Source organism: Schistocerca gregaria, chromosome 3 (genome assembly GCF_023897955.1).
Source record: "Schistocerca gregaria isolate iqSchGreg1 chromosome 3, iqSchGreg1.2, whole genome shotgun sequence".
NCBI classification, from domain to species: domain Eukaryota; kingdom Metazoa; phylum Arthropoda; class Insecta; order Orthoptera; family Acrididae; genus Schistocerca; species Schistocerca gregaria.
In genome coordinates, this window is record NC_064922.1 from 716,086,871 (window position 1) to 716,100,658 (window position 13,788).

A 13,788-nucleotide genomic window follows, 5' to 3' on the forward strand; every position below is an offset into this window, starting at 1 on the left:
ACGTATATCTGTGTGAGTATGCTTTTGTATAACAGCAACCAGAATGGAAGTTAGAGGTGGGATAAGTTTATTTATCATTTAAAGAATATTTCGTACTTTGCTTATTTTGATTAAACATAATACAAGAAGTTGATGTTTTTCTGACATTAATCGCCGTCAAATTAGTGATTGGATAAGGCTAGATTTGCCACGAGAATGATCAGGAAGGAAATTTCTGATTGGTCGTTTAGACCAACAGCCAATCAGAACCAAGCTGTTCCCGTGCGAATAGAGGAGTGTGCAGAGAGGAGAGTACCTCGAGAGAGTCGCTTGCTAGCCGGCCTACCGATAACACGATGTAAGATCGCTCCCTAAAAATGCTCTGTAAGATGAGGAAATAGTGAGCTAATTTCGGTTCGAACATATCGTGACTGAAGCGACTGGAGTTACGAACATTTTAATGAAAGTTTGGTGTTTCTGAGTTAAATAGTTTGAAATATATGGGCGTGTGAACTTTCTGGTCGTAACAACAACTCGCCGTGGCGTGTTTCGTGCTTTGTACGGAATATTTTGCCGAGTACTCCTTATGAAGAAGACCACTGAAATGATCGAATGTTTAGCTCGCGAATGGTTGTGGGTCTGTGACTGGTAGAGCGTGAAAACTAGTTGGCCCGGACTTGTTAAAATTATGGCTGCTTTTCGAGTGAATATTTGCTATACAGACAGTGAACTTATAATGATAACGTTTCACCATATTAAATATGGACTTGATAGCCATTTCATGTGTTTCAGTATAAATAAAAAACGGAGTTAATCTAATTTTAAACACTTTTCTGCAAGCAGACTGAATATCTCGAACGCCCGATTTTTTAATCAAGAACTTTCAGGAACTGACTTCCAACTAGAGTTACACGGCCTCTGTGTGGTAGGTAGTAGGCAGTGGTTTTATCAGCGCTGCTTTACACTGCCTAGCACGTATGTGCTACCACAGAGTGAAGAGACATCGGCAAGATTGCTATCGAGGTAAGTGGACTGAACGATAGCGTTAACAACGACACAGACGACCGATCCAGCCCCCACACACAGTGTAATTCCCACAGGCTTCGTTAATGTGTTGTCATATCTGATTTTTCCATGTCCTATTTTATTCGATTTAGCAACATTTCATTCTGATGAACACACTTCTAGTAGGTATGGAAACATAGGTCAATGTACCTACCGGTTGGCTGTTTGGTCATGTTGAAACTAGTATAGATTCCTGAGTAACAGCCATGTTCAAAACTGCAAGCCTTCTAGTTATAGTCCAGTGGTGGTTTGAATAACCACGTTCGACTCACGTCTGAGTCGTACAGGGGGCCGAGGTCTAAATAGCAAGGACACTGCGGGGCTAGAGCATGTGAAAGGGACGATGTTTTACTGTTTACTTTCAAGTACTGACAACTTCTGGACGTGAGCCACTCGTAACGGTCAGTCAATTTTGTATTAATTTTGACACGGAAGAGCCCAAGAACTACGAATGCTCTATACAGATATAATAATCTACAAATGTGGTTTTTACACTACTGGCCATTAAAATTGCTACACCAAGTAGAAGTGCAGATGATAAACGGGTATTCATTGGACAAATATATTATACTAAAACTGACATGTGATTACATTTTCACGCAATTTAGGTGCACAGATCCTGAGAAATCAGTACCCAGAACAACCACCTCTGGCCGTAATAACGGCCTTAATACGCCTGGGCATTGAGGCAAACAGAGCTTGAATGGCGTGTACAGGTGCAGCTGCCCATGCAGCTTGAACACGATACCACACTTCTTCACGAGTAGTGACTGATGTACTGTGACAAGGCAGTTGCTTGGCCACCATTGACCAGACGTTTTCAATTGGTGAGAGATCTGGAGAATGAGCTCGCCAGGGAAGCAGTTGAACGTTTTCTGTATCCAGGACGTGCAACATGCGGTTGTGCATTATGCTGCTGAAATGTAGAGTTTCGCAGGAATCGAATGAAGGGTAGAGCCACGGGTCTTAACACATCTCAAAAGTGCCGTCAATGCGAACAAGAGGTGACCCGAGACGTGTAACCAATGGCATCCCATACCATGACGCCGGGTGATACGCCAGTATAGCGATGACGAATACACGCTTCCAACGAGCGTTCACCGAAATGTCGCCAAACACGGTTTCGACCATCATGATGATGTAAGGAGAACCTGGATTCATCAGAAAAAAAGACGTTTTACCATTGGTGCACCCAGGTTCGTCGTTGAGTACACCATCGCAGGCGCTCCTGTCTGTAATGCAGCGTCAAGGGTAACCGTAGCCACGGTCTACATCTACATGACTACTCTGCAATTCACATTTAAGTGCTTGGCAGAGGGTTCATCGAACCACAATCATACTATCTCTCTACTATTCCACTCCCGAACAGCGAGCGGGAAAAACCAACACCTAAACCTTACTGTTCGAGCTCTGATATCTCTTATTTTATTTTGATGATCATTCCTACCTATGTAGGTTGGGCTCAACAAAATATTTTCGAATTCGGAAGAGAAAGTTGGTGACTGAAATTTCGTAAAAAGGTCTCGCCGCGACGAAAAACGTCTTTGCTGTAATGACTTCCATCCAAACTCGTGTATCATATCTGCCACACTTTCTCGCCTATAACGTGATAATACAAAACGAGCTGCCCTTTTTTGCACCCTTTCGATGTCCTCCGTCAATCCCACCTGGTAAGGATCCCACACCGAGCAGCAATATTCTAACAGAGGACGAACGAGTGTAGTGTACGCTGTCTCTTTAGTGGACTTGTTGCATCTTCTAAGTGTCCTGCCAATGAAACGCAACCTTTGGCTCGCCTTCCCGACAATATTATCTATGTGGTCCTTCCAACTGAAGTTGTTCGTAATTTTAACACCTAGGTACTTAGTTGAATTGACAGCCTTGAGAATTGTACTGTTTATCGAGTAATAGAATTCCAACGGATTTCTTTTGGAACTCATGTGGATCATCTCACACTTTTCGTTATTTAGCGTCAACTGCCACCTGACACCATACAGCAATCTTTTATAAATCGCTTTGCAACTTATACTGGTCTTCGGATGACCTTACTAGACGGTAAATTGCAGCACCATCTGCGAACAATCTAAGAGAACTGCTCAGATTGTCACCCAGGTCATTTATATAGATCAGGAACAGCAGAGGTCCCAGGACGCTTCCCTGGGGAACACCTGATATCACTTCAGTTTTACTCGATGATTTGCCGTCTATTACTACGAACTGCGACCTTCCTGACAGGAAATCACGAATCCAGTCGCACAACTGAGACGATACCCCATAGGCCCGCAGCTTCATTAGAGGTCGCTTGTGAGGAACGGTGTCAAAAGCTTTCCGGAAATCTAGAAATACGGAATCAACTTGAGATCCCCTGTCGATAGCGGCCATTACTTCGTGCGAATAAAGAGCTAGCTGTGTTGCACAAGAGCGATGTTTTCTGAAGCCATGCTGATTACGTGTCGACAGATCGTTCCCTTCGAGGTGATTCATAATGTTTGAACACAGTATATGCTCCAAAACCCTACTGCAAACCGACGTCAATGATATAAGTCTGTAGTTAAATGGATTACTCCTACAACCCTTCTTGAACACTGGTGCGACCTGCGCAGTTTTCCAATCTGTAGGTACAGATCTACCGGTGAGCGAGCGGTTGTATATGAGTGCTAAGTAGGGAGCTATAGTATCAGAGTAATCTGAAAGGAACCTAATCGGTATACAATCTGGACCTGAAGACTTGCCCGTATGAAGCGATTTGAGTTGCTTCGCAACCCTTAAGGTATCTACTTCTAACAAACTCATGCTAGCAGATGTTCGTGTTTCAAATTCTGGAATATTCCATTCGTCTTCCCTGGTGAAGGAATTTCGGAAAACTGCGTTCAATAACTCCGCTTTAGCGGCACAGTCGTCGGTAACAGTACCATCGGCACTGCGCAGCGAAGGTATTGACTGCGTCTTGCCGCTTGTGTACTTTACATACGACCATAATTTCTTCCGATTTTCTACCAAATTTCGAGACAATGTTTCGTTGTGGAACCTATTAAAGGCATCTCGCATCGAAGTACGTGCCAAATTTCGCGCGTCTGTAAATTTTAGCCCATCTTCGGGATTTTGCGTTCTTCTGAACTTCGCATGCTTTTTCCGTTGCCTCTGCAACAGCGTTCGGACCTTTTTTGTGTACCACGGGGGATCCGTTCCATCTCTTACCAATTTATGAGGTATGAATCTCTCAATTGCTGTTGCTACTATATCTTTGAATTTGAGCCACATCTCGTCTACATTCGCATAGTCAGTTCGGAAGGAATGGAAATTGTCTTTTAGGAAGGCTTCTAGTGACACTTTATCCGCTTTTTTAAATAAAATTATTTTGCGTTTGTTTCTGATGGATTTGGAAGAAACTGTATTGAACCTAGCTACAACGACCTTGTGATCACTAATCCCCGTATCAGGCATGATGCTCTCTATCAGCTCTGGATTGTTTGTGGCTAAGAGGTCAAGTGAGTTTTCGCAACCATTTACAATTCTCGTGGGTTCGTGGACTAACTGCTCGAAATAATTTTCGGAGAAAGCATTTAGGACAATCTAGGAAGACGTTTTCTGCCTACCACCGGTTTTGAACAAGTATTTTTGCCAACATACCGAGGGTAGGTTGAAGTCCCCACCAACTATAACCGTATGAGTGGGGCTGACAGTCCATGCTGCTGCTAACGTCGTCGGACTGTTCGCGCAGATGGTTGTTGTCTTGCAAACGTCCCCCTCTGTTGACTCAGGGATCGAGACGTGGCTGCACGATCCGTTACAGCCAAGCGGATAAGATGCCTGTCATCTCGACTGCTAGTGATACGAGGCCGTTGGGATCCAGCACGGCGTTACATATTACCCTTCTGAACCCACCGATTCCATACTCTGCTATCAGTCATTGGATTTCGACCAACGCGAGCAGCAATGTCGTGATAGGATAAACCGCAATCGCGATAGGCTACAATCCGACCTTTATCGAAGTCGAAAACGTGATGGTACCCATTCCTCCTCCTTACGCGAGGCATCACAACAACGTTTCACCAGTCAACGCCGGTCAGTGCTGTTTGTGTATGAGAAATCGCTTGGAAACTTTCCTCACGTCAGCACGTTGTAGGTGTCGCCACCGGTGCCAACTTTGTGTGAATGCTCTGAAAAGCTTAATCATTTGCATATCACAGCATCTTCTTCCCGTCGATGAAATTTCGCGTCTGTAGGACGGCATCTTCGTGGTGAAGTAATTTTAATGGCCAGTGGATTATTAAATGTTTATCCTCAGATGAGATAAAGTTACTTTAGAAAAATCTTAAGACTTTCTGTTTGGGTGATTGAACTGTAATTTGAGATTTCCACTACGTGCTTGTAACCTACTAAAATGTCATTAACATTGGACAAACCCATTTCAAGCTTAACAGCTTTAAAGCGAGCAGTTTTTATCGAAAATGCCGGATACCAGACAGTACTTATTATAATCTAAAATAAAAAAAAATACATTGAACCTTAAAACCAAATTGCTCCATATAGCCTAACGCAGAACTAAACAAAAAAATATTTGCGATAAGTTATTTTGCGAGAGGCCTTTTGGCTGGCTTGTAATTAAATCTTGAACTAGAGTATCCGTAATAAACAATGCGATAGGTGAAGGAGGAGAGCCAGCGTGTTTAGTATTACTTAGCGTCGCGACTTTGGACTGCGACCCCGGCGCAGGGTGCTTACCCCGGCAATGGCCGCGGCGGGTCGGCCTGCCTCGGCGGCGGGGGCGCCGGAGGCGGCTGCTGCTGGCTCTGGCTGACCCGCGGCTGCTGCTCTGCTGGGGCCTGCGGCGTCTGCCGGGGGCAGGTGCCGGACGTCGACGGAGTCGGGAGAAGCGGCTGCGGCGGCGGCGGCTTGGGCACGTGGCGCGGCTTCTTTTGCGGGGGCGGCGTCGGCGTCGCCTGGCGGGGCGCCGGGGGCGGCGTGGCCGGCGGCATCGTCAGCGCTACCTGCGGCGTCGGCGTCGGCGTCGGCGGCTGGCTGCCGCAGCTTTCGTCGTCCTCGCACTCGCTCTCGTCCTCGTCGAACGGGTTCTTCACCTGCTGCTTGACGCACGGCGCCTGCTCGATCACGATCTCCACGTCGTCCGGGTCCCTGCTGGAGTTCCCGCATTCCGCCGTGGAGGTCGCCCAGCACGAGTCGGCGCGCGAGTCTTCGTCTACCACCTCCTGTTCGGGCGATGACGAAAGGCACCACTGCACGTTGACAGCAACACAGTGAATACAGGGTGATTACAAAAGGTTCATATGGTTTGCATGTTTTAGGGCTTCAAGCAAATAATGCCCACTCATTTGTATAATAACCAATCAAAATAACATACTTTAAAATTTTGTTTATGTTACTGCAGGCTCCATTTTGACTCACCAGGCGACAGGGGGACAAAATCGACAGAAAGCACTTCGTTTGTTGATGAGAAAACAGAATACGTCACTACCATGCAGCGTACGTTCTGAAGACAGTACAACACACAGCCATCATCGCACCAAAGCATTCTGCTGTGGTCTTGACAGTTCAAGGACACAGACTGCCTCTGTACAGGAAATAGTTCCGGCGACCACTTGCCGTGGAGGAAACAGTGGAGAGCGTCCGAATGTTCAAATGTGTGTGAAATGTTATGGGACTTAACTGCTAAGGTCACCAGTCCCTAAGCTTACACACTACTTAAGCTAAATTATCCTAAGGACAAACACACACACTCATGCCTGAGGAGGACTCGAACCTCCGCCGGGACCAGCCGCACAGTCCATTACTGTAGCGCCTTAGACTGTTCGGCTAATCCTGCGCGGCAGAGCGTCCGAGATGTGGTACTTCATAGCCCATAGAAATCCGCAAGTCGCCCACCATCAGACGCGAATTTTGCGAACGTGTCCAGGAGCAAATGGAAGATAACGATTTTCCCCGCCATCCCGTATTCAGTGATTAGGTGACGTTCCACCTAAACGGCAAAGTGAAACGTTTCAACGACCACCTATGGGGCACGGAGAATCCCAGTGTTACAGTTGAGACTGAAAGAGATTCCCCAAAGGCGAATGTCTTCTGTGCTGTGTCATGTAGCAACGTTTATGGGCCCAATTTCATCCCTGGGAAAACTGCGACCGGTATGACGTACCTACACACTGTTTCTGAGACTCACAGCTGATAACCCACGCTTCATAATCCTACAAAACCGAGTTCCACCGCATTGGCACAGACGAGTGGGTCGCCATCTGAACAAGGAACTTCCAAAGAGGTGGAATGGGCGATGTGCCCAGGATGATTTGGCACTCTTCTACATCTACATCTACATTTATACTCCGCAAGCCACCCAACGGTGTGTGTCTGAGGGCATTTTACGTGCCACTGTCATTACCTCCCTTTACTGTTCCAGGCGCGTAGGGTTCGCGATAAGAACGACTGCCGGAAAGCCTCCGTGCGCGCTCGATCTCTCTAATTTTACATTCGTGATCTCCTCGCGAGGTATGACTAGGGGGAAGCAATATATTCGATACCTCATCCAGAAACGCACCCTGTCGGAACCTGGATAGCAAGCTACACCGCGATGCAGAGCGCCTCTTGCAGAGTCTGCCACTTGAGTTTGCTAAACATCTCCGTAACGCTGTCACGCTTACCTAGCAACCCTGTGACCAAACACGTCGCTATTATTTGGATCTTCTCCATCTCCTCTTCAGGTGGCCGCCAGGATCTGCCGACATTACAATTTGTCATTTTTTTCCCTTGGGGATGTGTAAAGACAGCGTCTTCTCCGACAACATAGGTTGAACTCCAGAATCACATTACTGCTGCGCTGGCAAGCATTGTCCTGGACATGTTCCGACGTGCATGGGGTGAGTCTATGGGCTGAGTTTCACTACCGCATACAGGTGTATCGTGTAACACGAGGAGAGCACATAAATAATTTGTAATGATGTGTAAGAAACTTGAAAATGTACTTTTTCATACAATGTATACATGACTATTTTGCATGAAATACGTTTTTAAACATATTCATCCAAAACCCGATGGATCATTTGTAATCACCCTGTAGTTAGCAGTGCAGTCGGTTACAAATGTCATACGAGGCGCATGAGAAAAGTAATCAGACTGACAACACGGCGAGAGATCTGGCAACCCTGTTCTGCTTGAGTACACCGGTGAGTTCATCGCTTCCTCTACAACTACATCTACATCTGTGTTTACATGATTATTCTACAATTCGCAATTTGGTGCCTCGTAGAGGGTTCATCCAACGAGATTCAAGGTATTTCTCTATCCTTCTGCTCTATAACAGTGTGCGGGAAAAATGAGGGCTTACATCTTTCCGAAGAGTTCTGATTTCTTTTATTTTATTATGACAATCTTTCCACCCTATGTTGGTGAGCACCAACAAAATATTTTCGCAATCTCATAAAGGAGGCTGGTGTTGGAAATTTCATGAGATGCACCTACCGCAACGGAAAAACGCGTTTGTTTTAATGATTTCCATCCCAATTCGTGTTTCATATCCGTGGGTCTCTTTCACCTATTTCGCGATAGTAAAAAACAAGCTACCCTTCCTTGTACTTTTCCGATGCCCTCCGTTGCTCCTATCTAATGTGGATCCCTCATCGCACAGCAAAATTCCAGAAGAGAGTGTACAAGCGTAGTGTAGGCAGTTTCTTTAGTAGACTTACTGCATTTTCTCTGTTTTCTGTCAATAAAAAGTAGTCGTTTGCTTCTCCACAACGTTATCTATGCAATTGTTCCAATTAAGCTCTCCGTAGTTGTAGTCTCTAAGTATTTAGTCAAAGGGCTGGCTTTTGATTTCTGTTCGTTATTGTGAAATCGAAACCAAGCGGATTCCTTTTGGTAATCATGTGGATGACTTCACATTTTTCATTATTTATAGTCAATTATCACTTTTCGCACCATACATATATCTTGTATCAATCGTTTATCAATCTGTTTTTGTTTGACGACTTTGAAGATGGTAAATGACAGCATCATCACCAAATAATCTAAGAAAGCAGCTCAAATTGACTCCTAAATTGTTTATGTAGATGGGGAACAGCACAGGGCCTATAACACTTCCTTAGGAAAAGCCAGACATTACTCTGTTTTAATCGATGCCTTTCCGTCAGTTGGTACGAAGTGTGACCCTTCTGACAGGAAATCAGCAATCCAGTTGGAGAACTGAGAAGACGGTCCATAGGTACGCAATTTGATTAGACGTCGCTTGTGAGGTACAATGTTAAAGGTCTAATGCAAATCTAAAAATTTAGAGTCAATCTGACATCTGCTATCATCAGCACTAATTACTTTGTGAGAACGAAGAGATAATCGTGTTCGACAAGACCGACATTTCCTGAATTCGTGTAGACTGTCTATAAATCGTTTACTTCGATATAATTCAAAATGTTCGAACACATATACACTGATGAATCGAAACATTATGACCACCTGCTTAAAACCTCGTTTGTACGCCTTCGGAACGAAATACATCGCTGATTCTGCGTATCAGGGATCCGACAGTCTGTTGGTAGATTTGTGGAGGCATGTGGTGTTCGATGTCTACGCATAGGTCATGTAATTTGCGTCAATAACGGTCCGCTGATTGCGTATGCGTTGATGGCGCCCAATAGCGACTCAGATCGATTCCATAGGATTTACATCAGGGGATTTTGATTGCCGAGACGTCAGCGTGAGTTCAGTATAAAGCTCTTCAAACTTCTGTAGCACGGTTCTAGCTTCGAGACAAGGATAATCATACTGCTGAAAGATGACATCGCCGTCGGGGAAGACATCAAGCAGGATGGGATGTCGTTGGTTTGCAACTGTCAGCGTGTCTTACTTATTACCATAGGTGCCACGCAAGCGGAGGAGAATGTCTCTCATATAATAATACTGCTCTCACCAGCCTGCGTCCGTGGCGCGCTGTACGTTTCGAGCGGCCGCTCACGTCTGTGATGGCATTAGCGGAGATGACCATCCAACTAATGTAGCAAAATTGTGATTCACCGAAGAGCTGACACGTTTCCATTCAACGACGGTTGAATCCCGACGGTCCTGTGCCCACTGCAATGGCAACTGGTGATGTCATTGGGTCAACATGTGAACACTATGGGGTGGTCCGCTGTGGAGCACCATGTTAAACAATGTACGGAGTGTTCCGAAACACTTGGGCGTGCACCAACATTGCGCTCTTTCGGCAGAGATGACGCATATCACCATCCATCCTACTTTACAGAGCAGACAAGCCTCCGAACCCAACGTTGCGTGAAGAGCCGTCGACTTCCTACCACTTAGAGCCTAGTGGTAGTTTCGTTGTCGTAACTCTCTCCATAGCTGCTCACGACAGTAGCACGTGAACATTCGAGCAGCTTCCCCGCTTTCTAGATACTAGTTCACAGCCCGCATCTCGTGGTCGTGCGGTAGCGTTCTCGCTTCCCACGCTCGGGTTCCCGGGTTTGATTCCCGGCGGGGTCAGGGATTTTCTCTGTCTCGTGATGGCTGGGTGTTGTGTGATGTCCTTAGGTTAGTTAGGTTTAAGTAGTTCTAAGTTCTATGGGACTGATGACCATAGATGTTAAGTCCCATAGTGCTCAGAGCCATTTGAACCATTTGAACTAGTTCACAGGCTGTGCGCAATAATAATTTGCCCTTTGCCAAAGTCGCTTATCTCAATGGATTTCCACATTTGGAGCCGATATCTTCACTAGAGTGATCCCCCTTAGGGGCCTTCGTGTCTGCTCCGTTTAAGTACTTTTGTTACCGCGTCACGAACCCGTAGCGCCACCAGGTGGCATCCAGCGTCGCGGCCGGCAGTGGTCATAATGTTTCGGCTATTAGTGTGTGTTCCAAAATCGTACTGCAAATTGACGTTAGCGACATGGGTCTGTAATTCAGCGGATTACTACTATTTCCTTTCTTAGGTATTAGTGTGACGTTTGCAACTTTCTTCTATTTAGGTATGGCTGTTTCAACGAACGGTCGGTTGTAAATGATTGCTAAATGTGGAGCTATTGTACCAGCATAGACAGAGAAACCTGACTGCTATACAATCAGGACGGAGGCCTTGCATTTATTAAGTGGTTTAAGCTGCTTTGCTCCATCGAGGTCATCTACTTGTAAGTTACTCATGTTGGCAGTTGTTCTGAAATATTTACTTCGTTTTCTTTCATAAAGGAATTTCGGAAAACTGTATTTAAAGGGTGGCGCACGAAATGTGTTACCATTTTGTTTTTGAATATAAACTTTATTGTCAATACTATCTGAAAGGAACATACACTACAATGAAGAGCCGTCCATGGAGATTTATTCTAACTCATCACGTGCTCAATATGTCCACCATTTCGTTTCCTAACTTCCTTCAAACGAACACTGAAGTTATGATTACCCTACGGCACATGTCTTCCGTAATTTCACTGGAAGACTGAAGAATAAGTCTTCTGTGTTACATTAAATCACTTGGACGTTTCGGGAATTTTTTTTCCTTTAGGTACCCCCAAAGAAAAAAGTCACATGGATGGGGTCTGGGCTATTGGGGGGCCAATTTTGTCCGTCACTGAAACTTGGAAACCTGAGCGAAATGATCCACATGTCGAAATGCTCGTGTAAAAACTCCAACACAGTGTTTGCAGTATGTGGCTTTGCTCCATCTTGCATGAACCACTGCGTGTCGAAGGGCAAGGCAGTAGCAAGAAGCTGTGGGATGCTCAAGCACGCTCAAATAACGCTCGCTGTTCACAGTTTCGTCAAAGAAAAACGGCCCAATAACTACGAGACTGGAAATTGCTGCCCACGCTGTAATCCTCGGAGCATAATGTTGTACATGAAGGACTTGTGGGTTTTCAGTGGCCCCAAAGCGTACATTTTGTTTGTTCACCATACCGTCTAAATGAAAATGCACCTCGTCTGAAAACCAAACGTTGAGAGATTCCTCCCTGTCCTCTGCCCACTGAACAAACGGTAGTCTCTGCTGCTTATCTTCTTCAGTGAGCTTCTGTGAACAGGTCATCTTGTTTGGGTACATATGGAGGTCACTTTTAAGAATGCGTCCAACGGAGCGTCTGGATATTCCCAGTTGCACTGCTGCCTTTCTACACGATTTCCCGGGACTTCTCTGTACAGCAATTCGTGCCGCTTCAATTTTCTCCGACGAAGCATTAGAAACAGTGGCCGCAGCAGCCGAAACCCGGTAGCCGTAGTTCTGCACCTAAAATGGAGAAGCCGATTTGTGCTGCAAGAAGACTGTGCATTATGGTACAAAAATGAGTTTTCGTCGGGAAGCTTGCCAAGAGTTGAACAATAACTGATGAGTACTACCAACGTTTCCTGGATCAACTGCAGGAAAAAAGTTACGCGGGAAAAGTCCCAAATGTCAAAACAAAAATCAGACACAGGCATTGTAGTTCTTCATAAAATCGCTTTGATAATGAAAAACAGAGGAATCTGAAATAACCTTTTTGCGGGCCACAGAGCTTGTTCATCAAATTCTGTAGTAATAGATTTTCATCTTTTTCCACATTATAAATAATCTGTTGCTGGTCTAGCGACGTTCACCGCTTTTGAATTTTCCAACCATTGTATTGCCACGAGGGGGCCGAAGCTTAAAGATCGTTCCGTCGTGCATGTTTGCTAGTGTTACACTTCGATTTTCTGCCAGTGCCCGACTTCGTTTTTCGAAGATGACGAATGTGTGTTTTACGCAGAGTTTTGGCGACAACGCAACGCGCAAAGGTCACAGCAATTGTTACAAACTTCTTTGCCCCCCAGACACATGATGTGCTACTTTTTCTTCTCTCGTGCATCGATCGTTGGGAACAATGCGACGCAGAAACGGATGATTTCGTTTAGACAGATGCTAAACTGCTTTGTATGCTGGTGTGGTACACGGTGTGGTTTCTGTAGGTCCTATACTGAGTTAAATTCTTTTAAATGATCGTAGAACGACTGCGTTAGCGGAAAGCTTCGTAAAGCATTTGATGATGACCGTACGCTTTCAGATCACTCAAACCAACGGTGGCAACTTCTTCCAGAATAATCTAGTGTTAGCTCTTTGGCATTAAATCTTCCGCAAAATTGCCAGCAGGCATTCTTATTTGCCATACTGCGATTAAAAAAATTTTTAACATGGCAGCAGTCAGCAATAGTAGTAACATGTATTCAATGGTAAATCATACCGTGAAGCAGTTGACATGCAAATGATTTGTTGTATGGTTTCCATTGTATTCATACTGTGATATCGTTTGATACTCATTGATCAAAACTGATGGAAAATGTGATTTATTGAATGCAACAAAAAACAACGTAAAGGACCTACGCGACGAAGAAGGATTTCATTAAATACTACTGAAACGGTATGCGATTAGAGGTACCGATGTGTTTACTTTAACTTCCAGCTCGCTGTTGTTTCCTTTGATTATCCAGGTAAGCTGAGCTAGTATGTCTACAGTTAACGAGGTAATTACTCTCCAGCATAAGAGAGGCTTGCGGGGTCTTGTGTTTGTCTATAATGATATCACATTTCACCGCAGAACTGGTGTCATCAGATATGCGCATTATCAATTTATTCACAACCAGTTTCGACCAAACTGATAAGAGATCGCACTAGTAACCTACATACTATAATTGTGAAACAAAGGGTGCCGTAAGAGAACACAAGAAAGATAGGTATATGAGCTAAAAAGTGACGTCTTGTGTAATGTGTACCTGGCACTTTTTATTACGTAGGGCCGGCCGCGGTGG

The 13,788-nt window shown here is 45.0% G+C and overlaps 1 protein-coding gene across 5 annotated transcripts in view; it reads right to left on the reverse strand.

Moving 5' to 3' along the window:
• The window catches only part of LOC126355043 (myb-related transcription factor, partner of profilin-like), a 136,293-nt gene that overhangs the window by 29,638 nt on the left and 92,867 nt on the right, over positions 1 to 13,788 (reverse strand). For 2 of the 5 annotated variants that reach the window (XR_007565435.1, XM_050005195.1), the window contains exon 3: positions 5,770 to 6,254. Coding sequence is in view for 3 of the 5 variants with exons in the window: in XM_050005195.1 (XP_049861152.1) it covers positions 5,770 to 6,254 (485 nt within the window). In the remaining 2 variants the exon portion in view is untranslated. Of the gene's footprint in view, positions 1 to 5,769; positions 6,282 to 13,788 lie in introns of all 5 variants that reach the window. The other 3 variants (XR_007565434.1, XM_050005194.1, XM_050005196.1) reach the window with 2 other exon arrangements.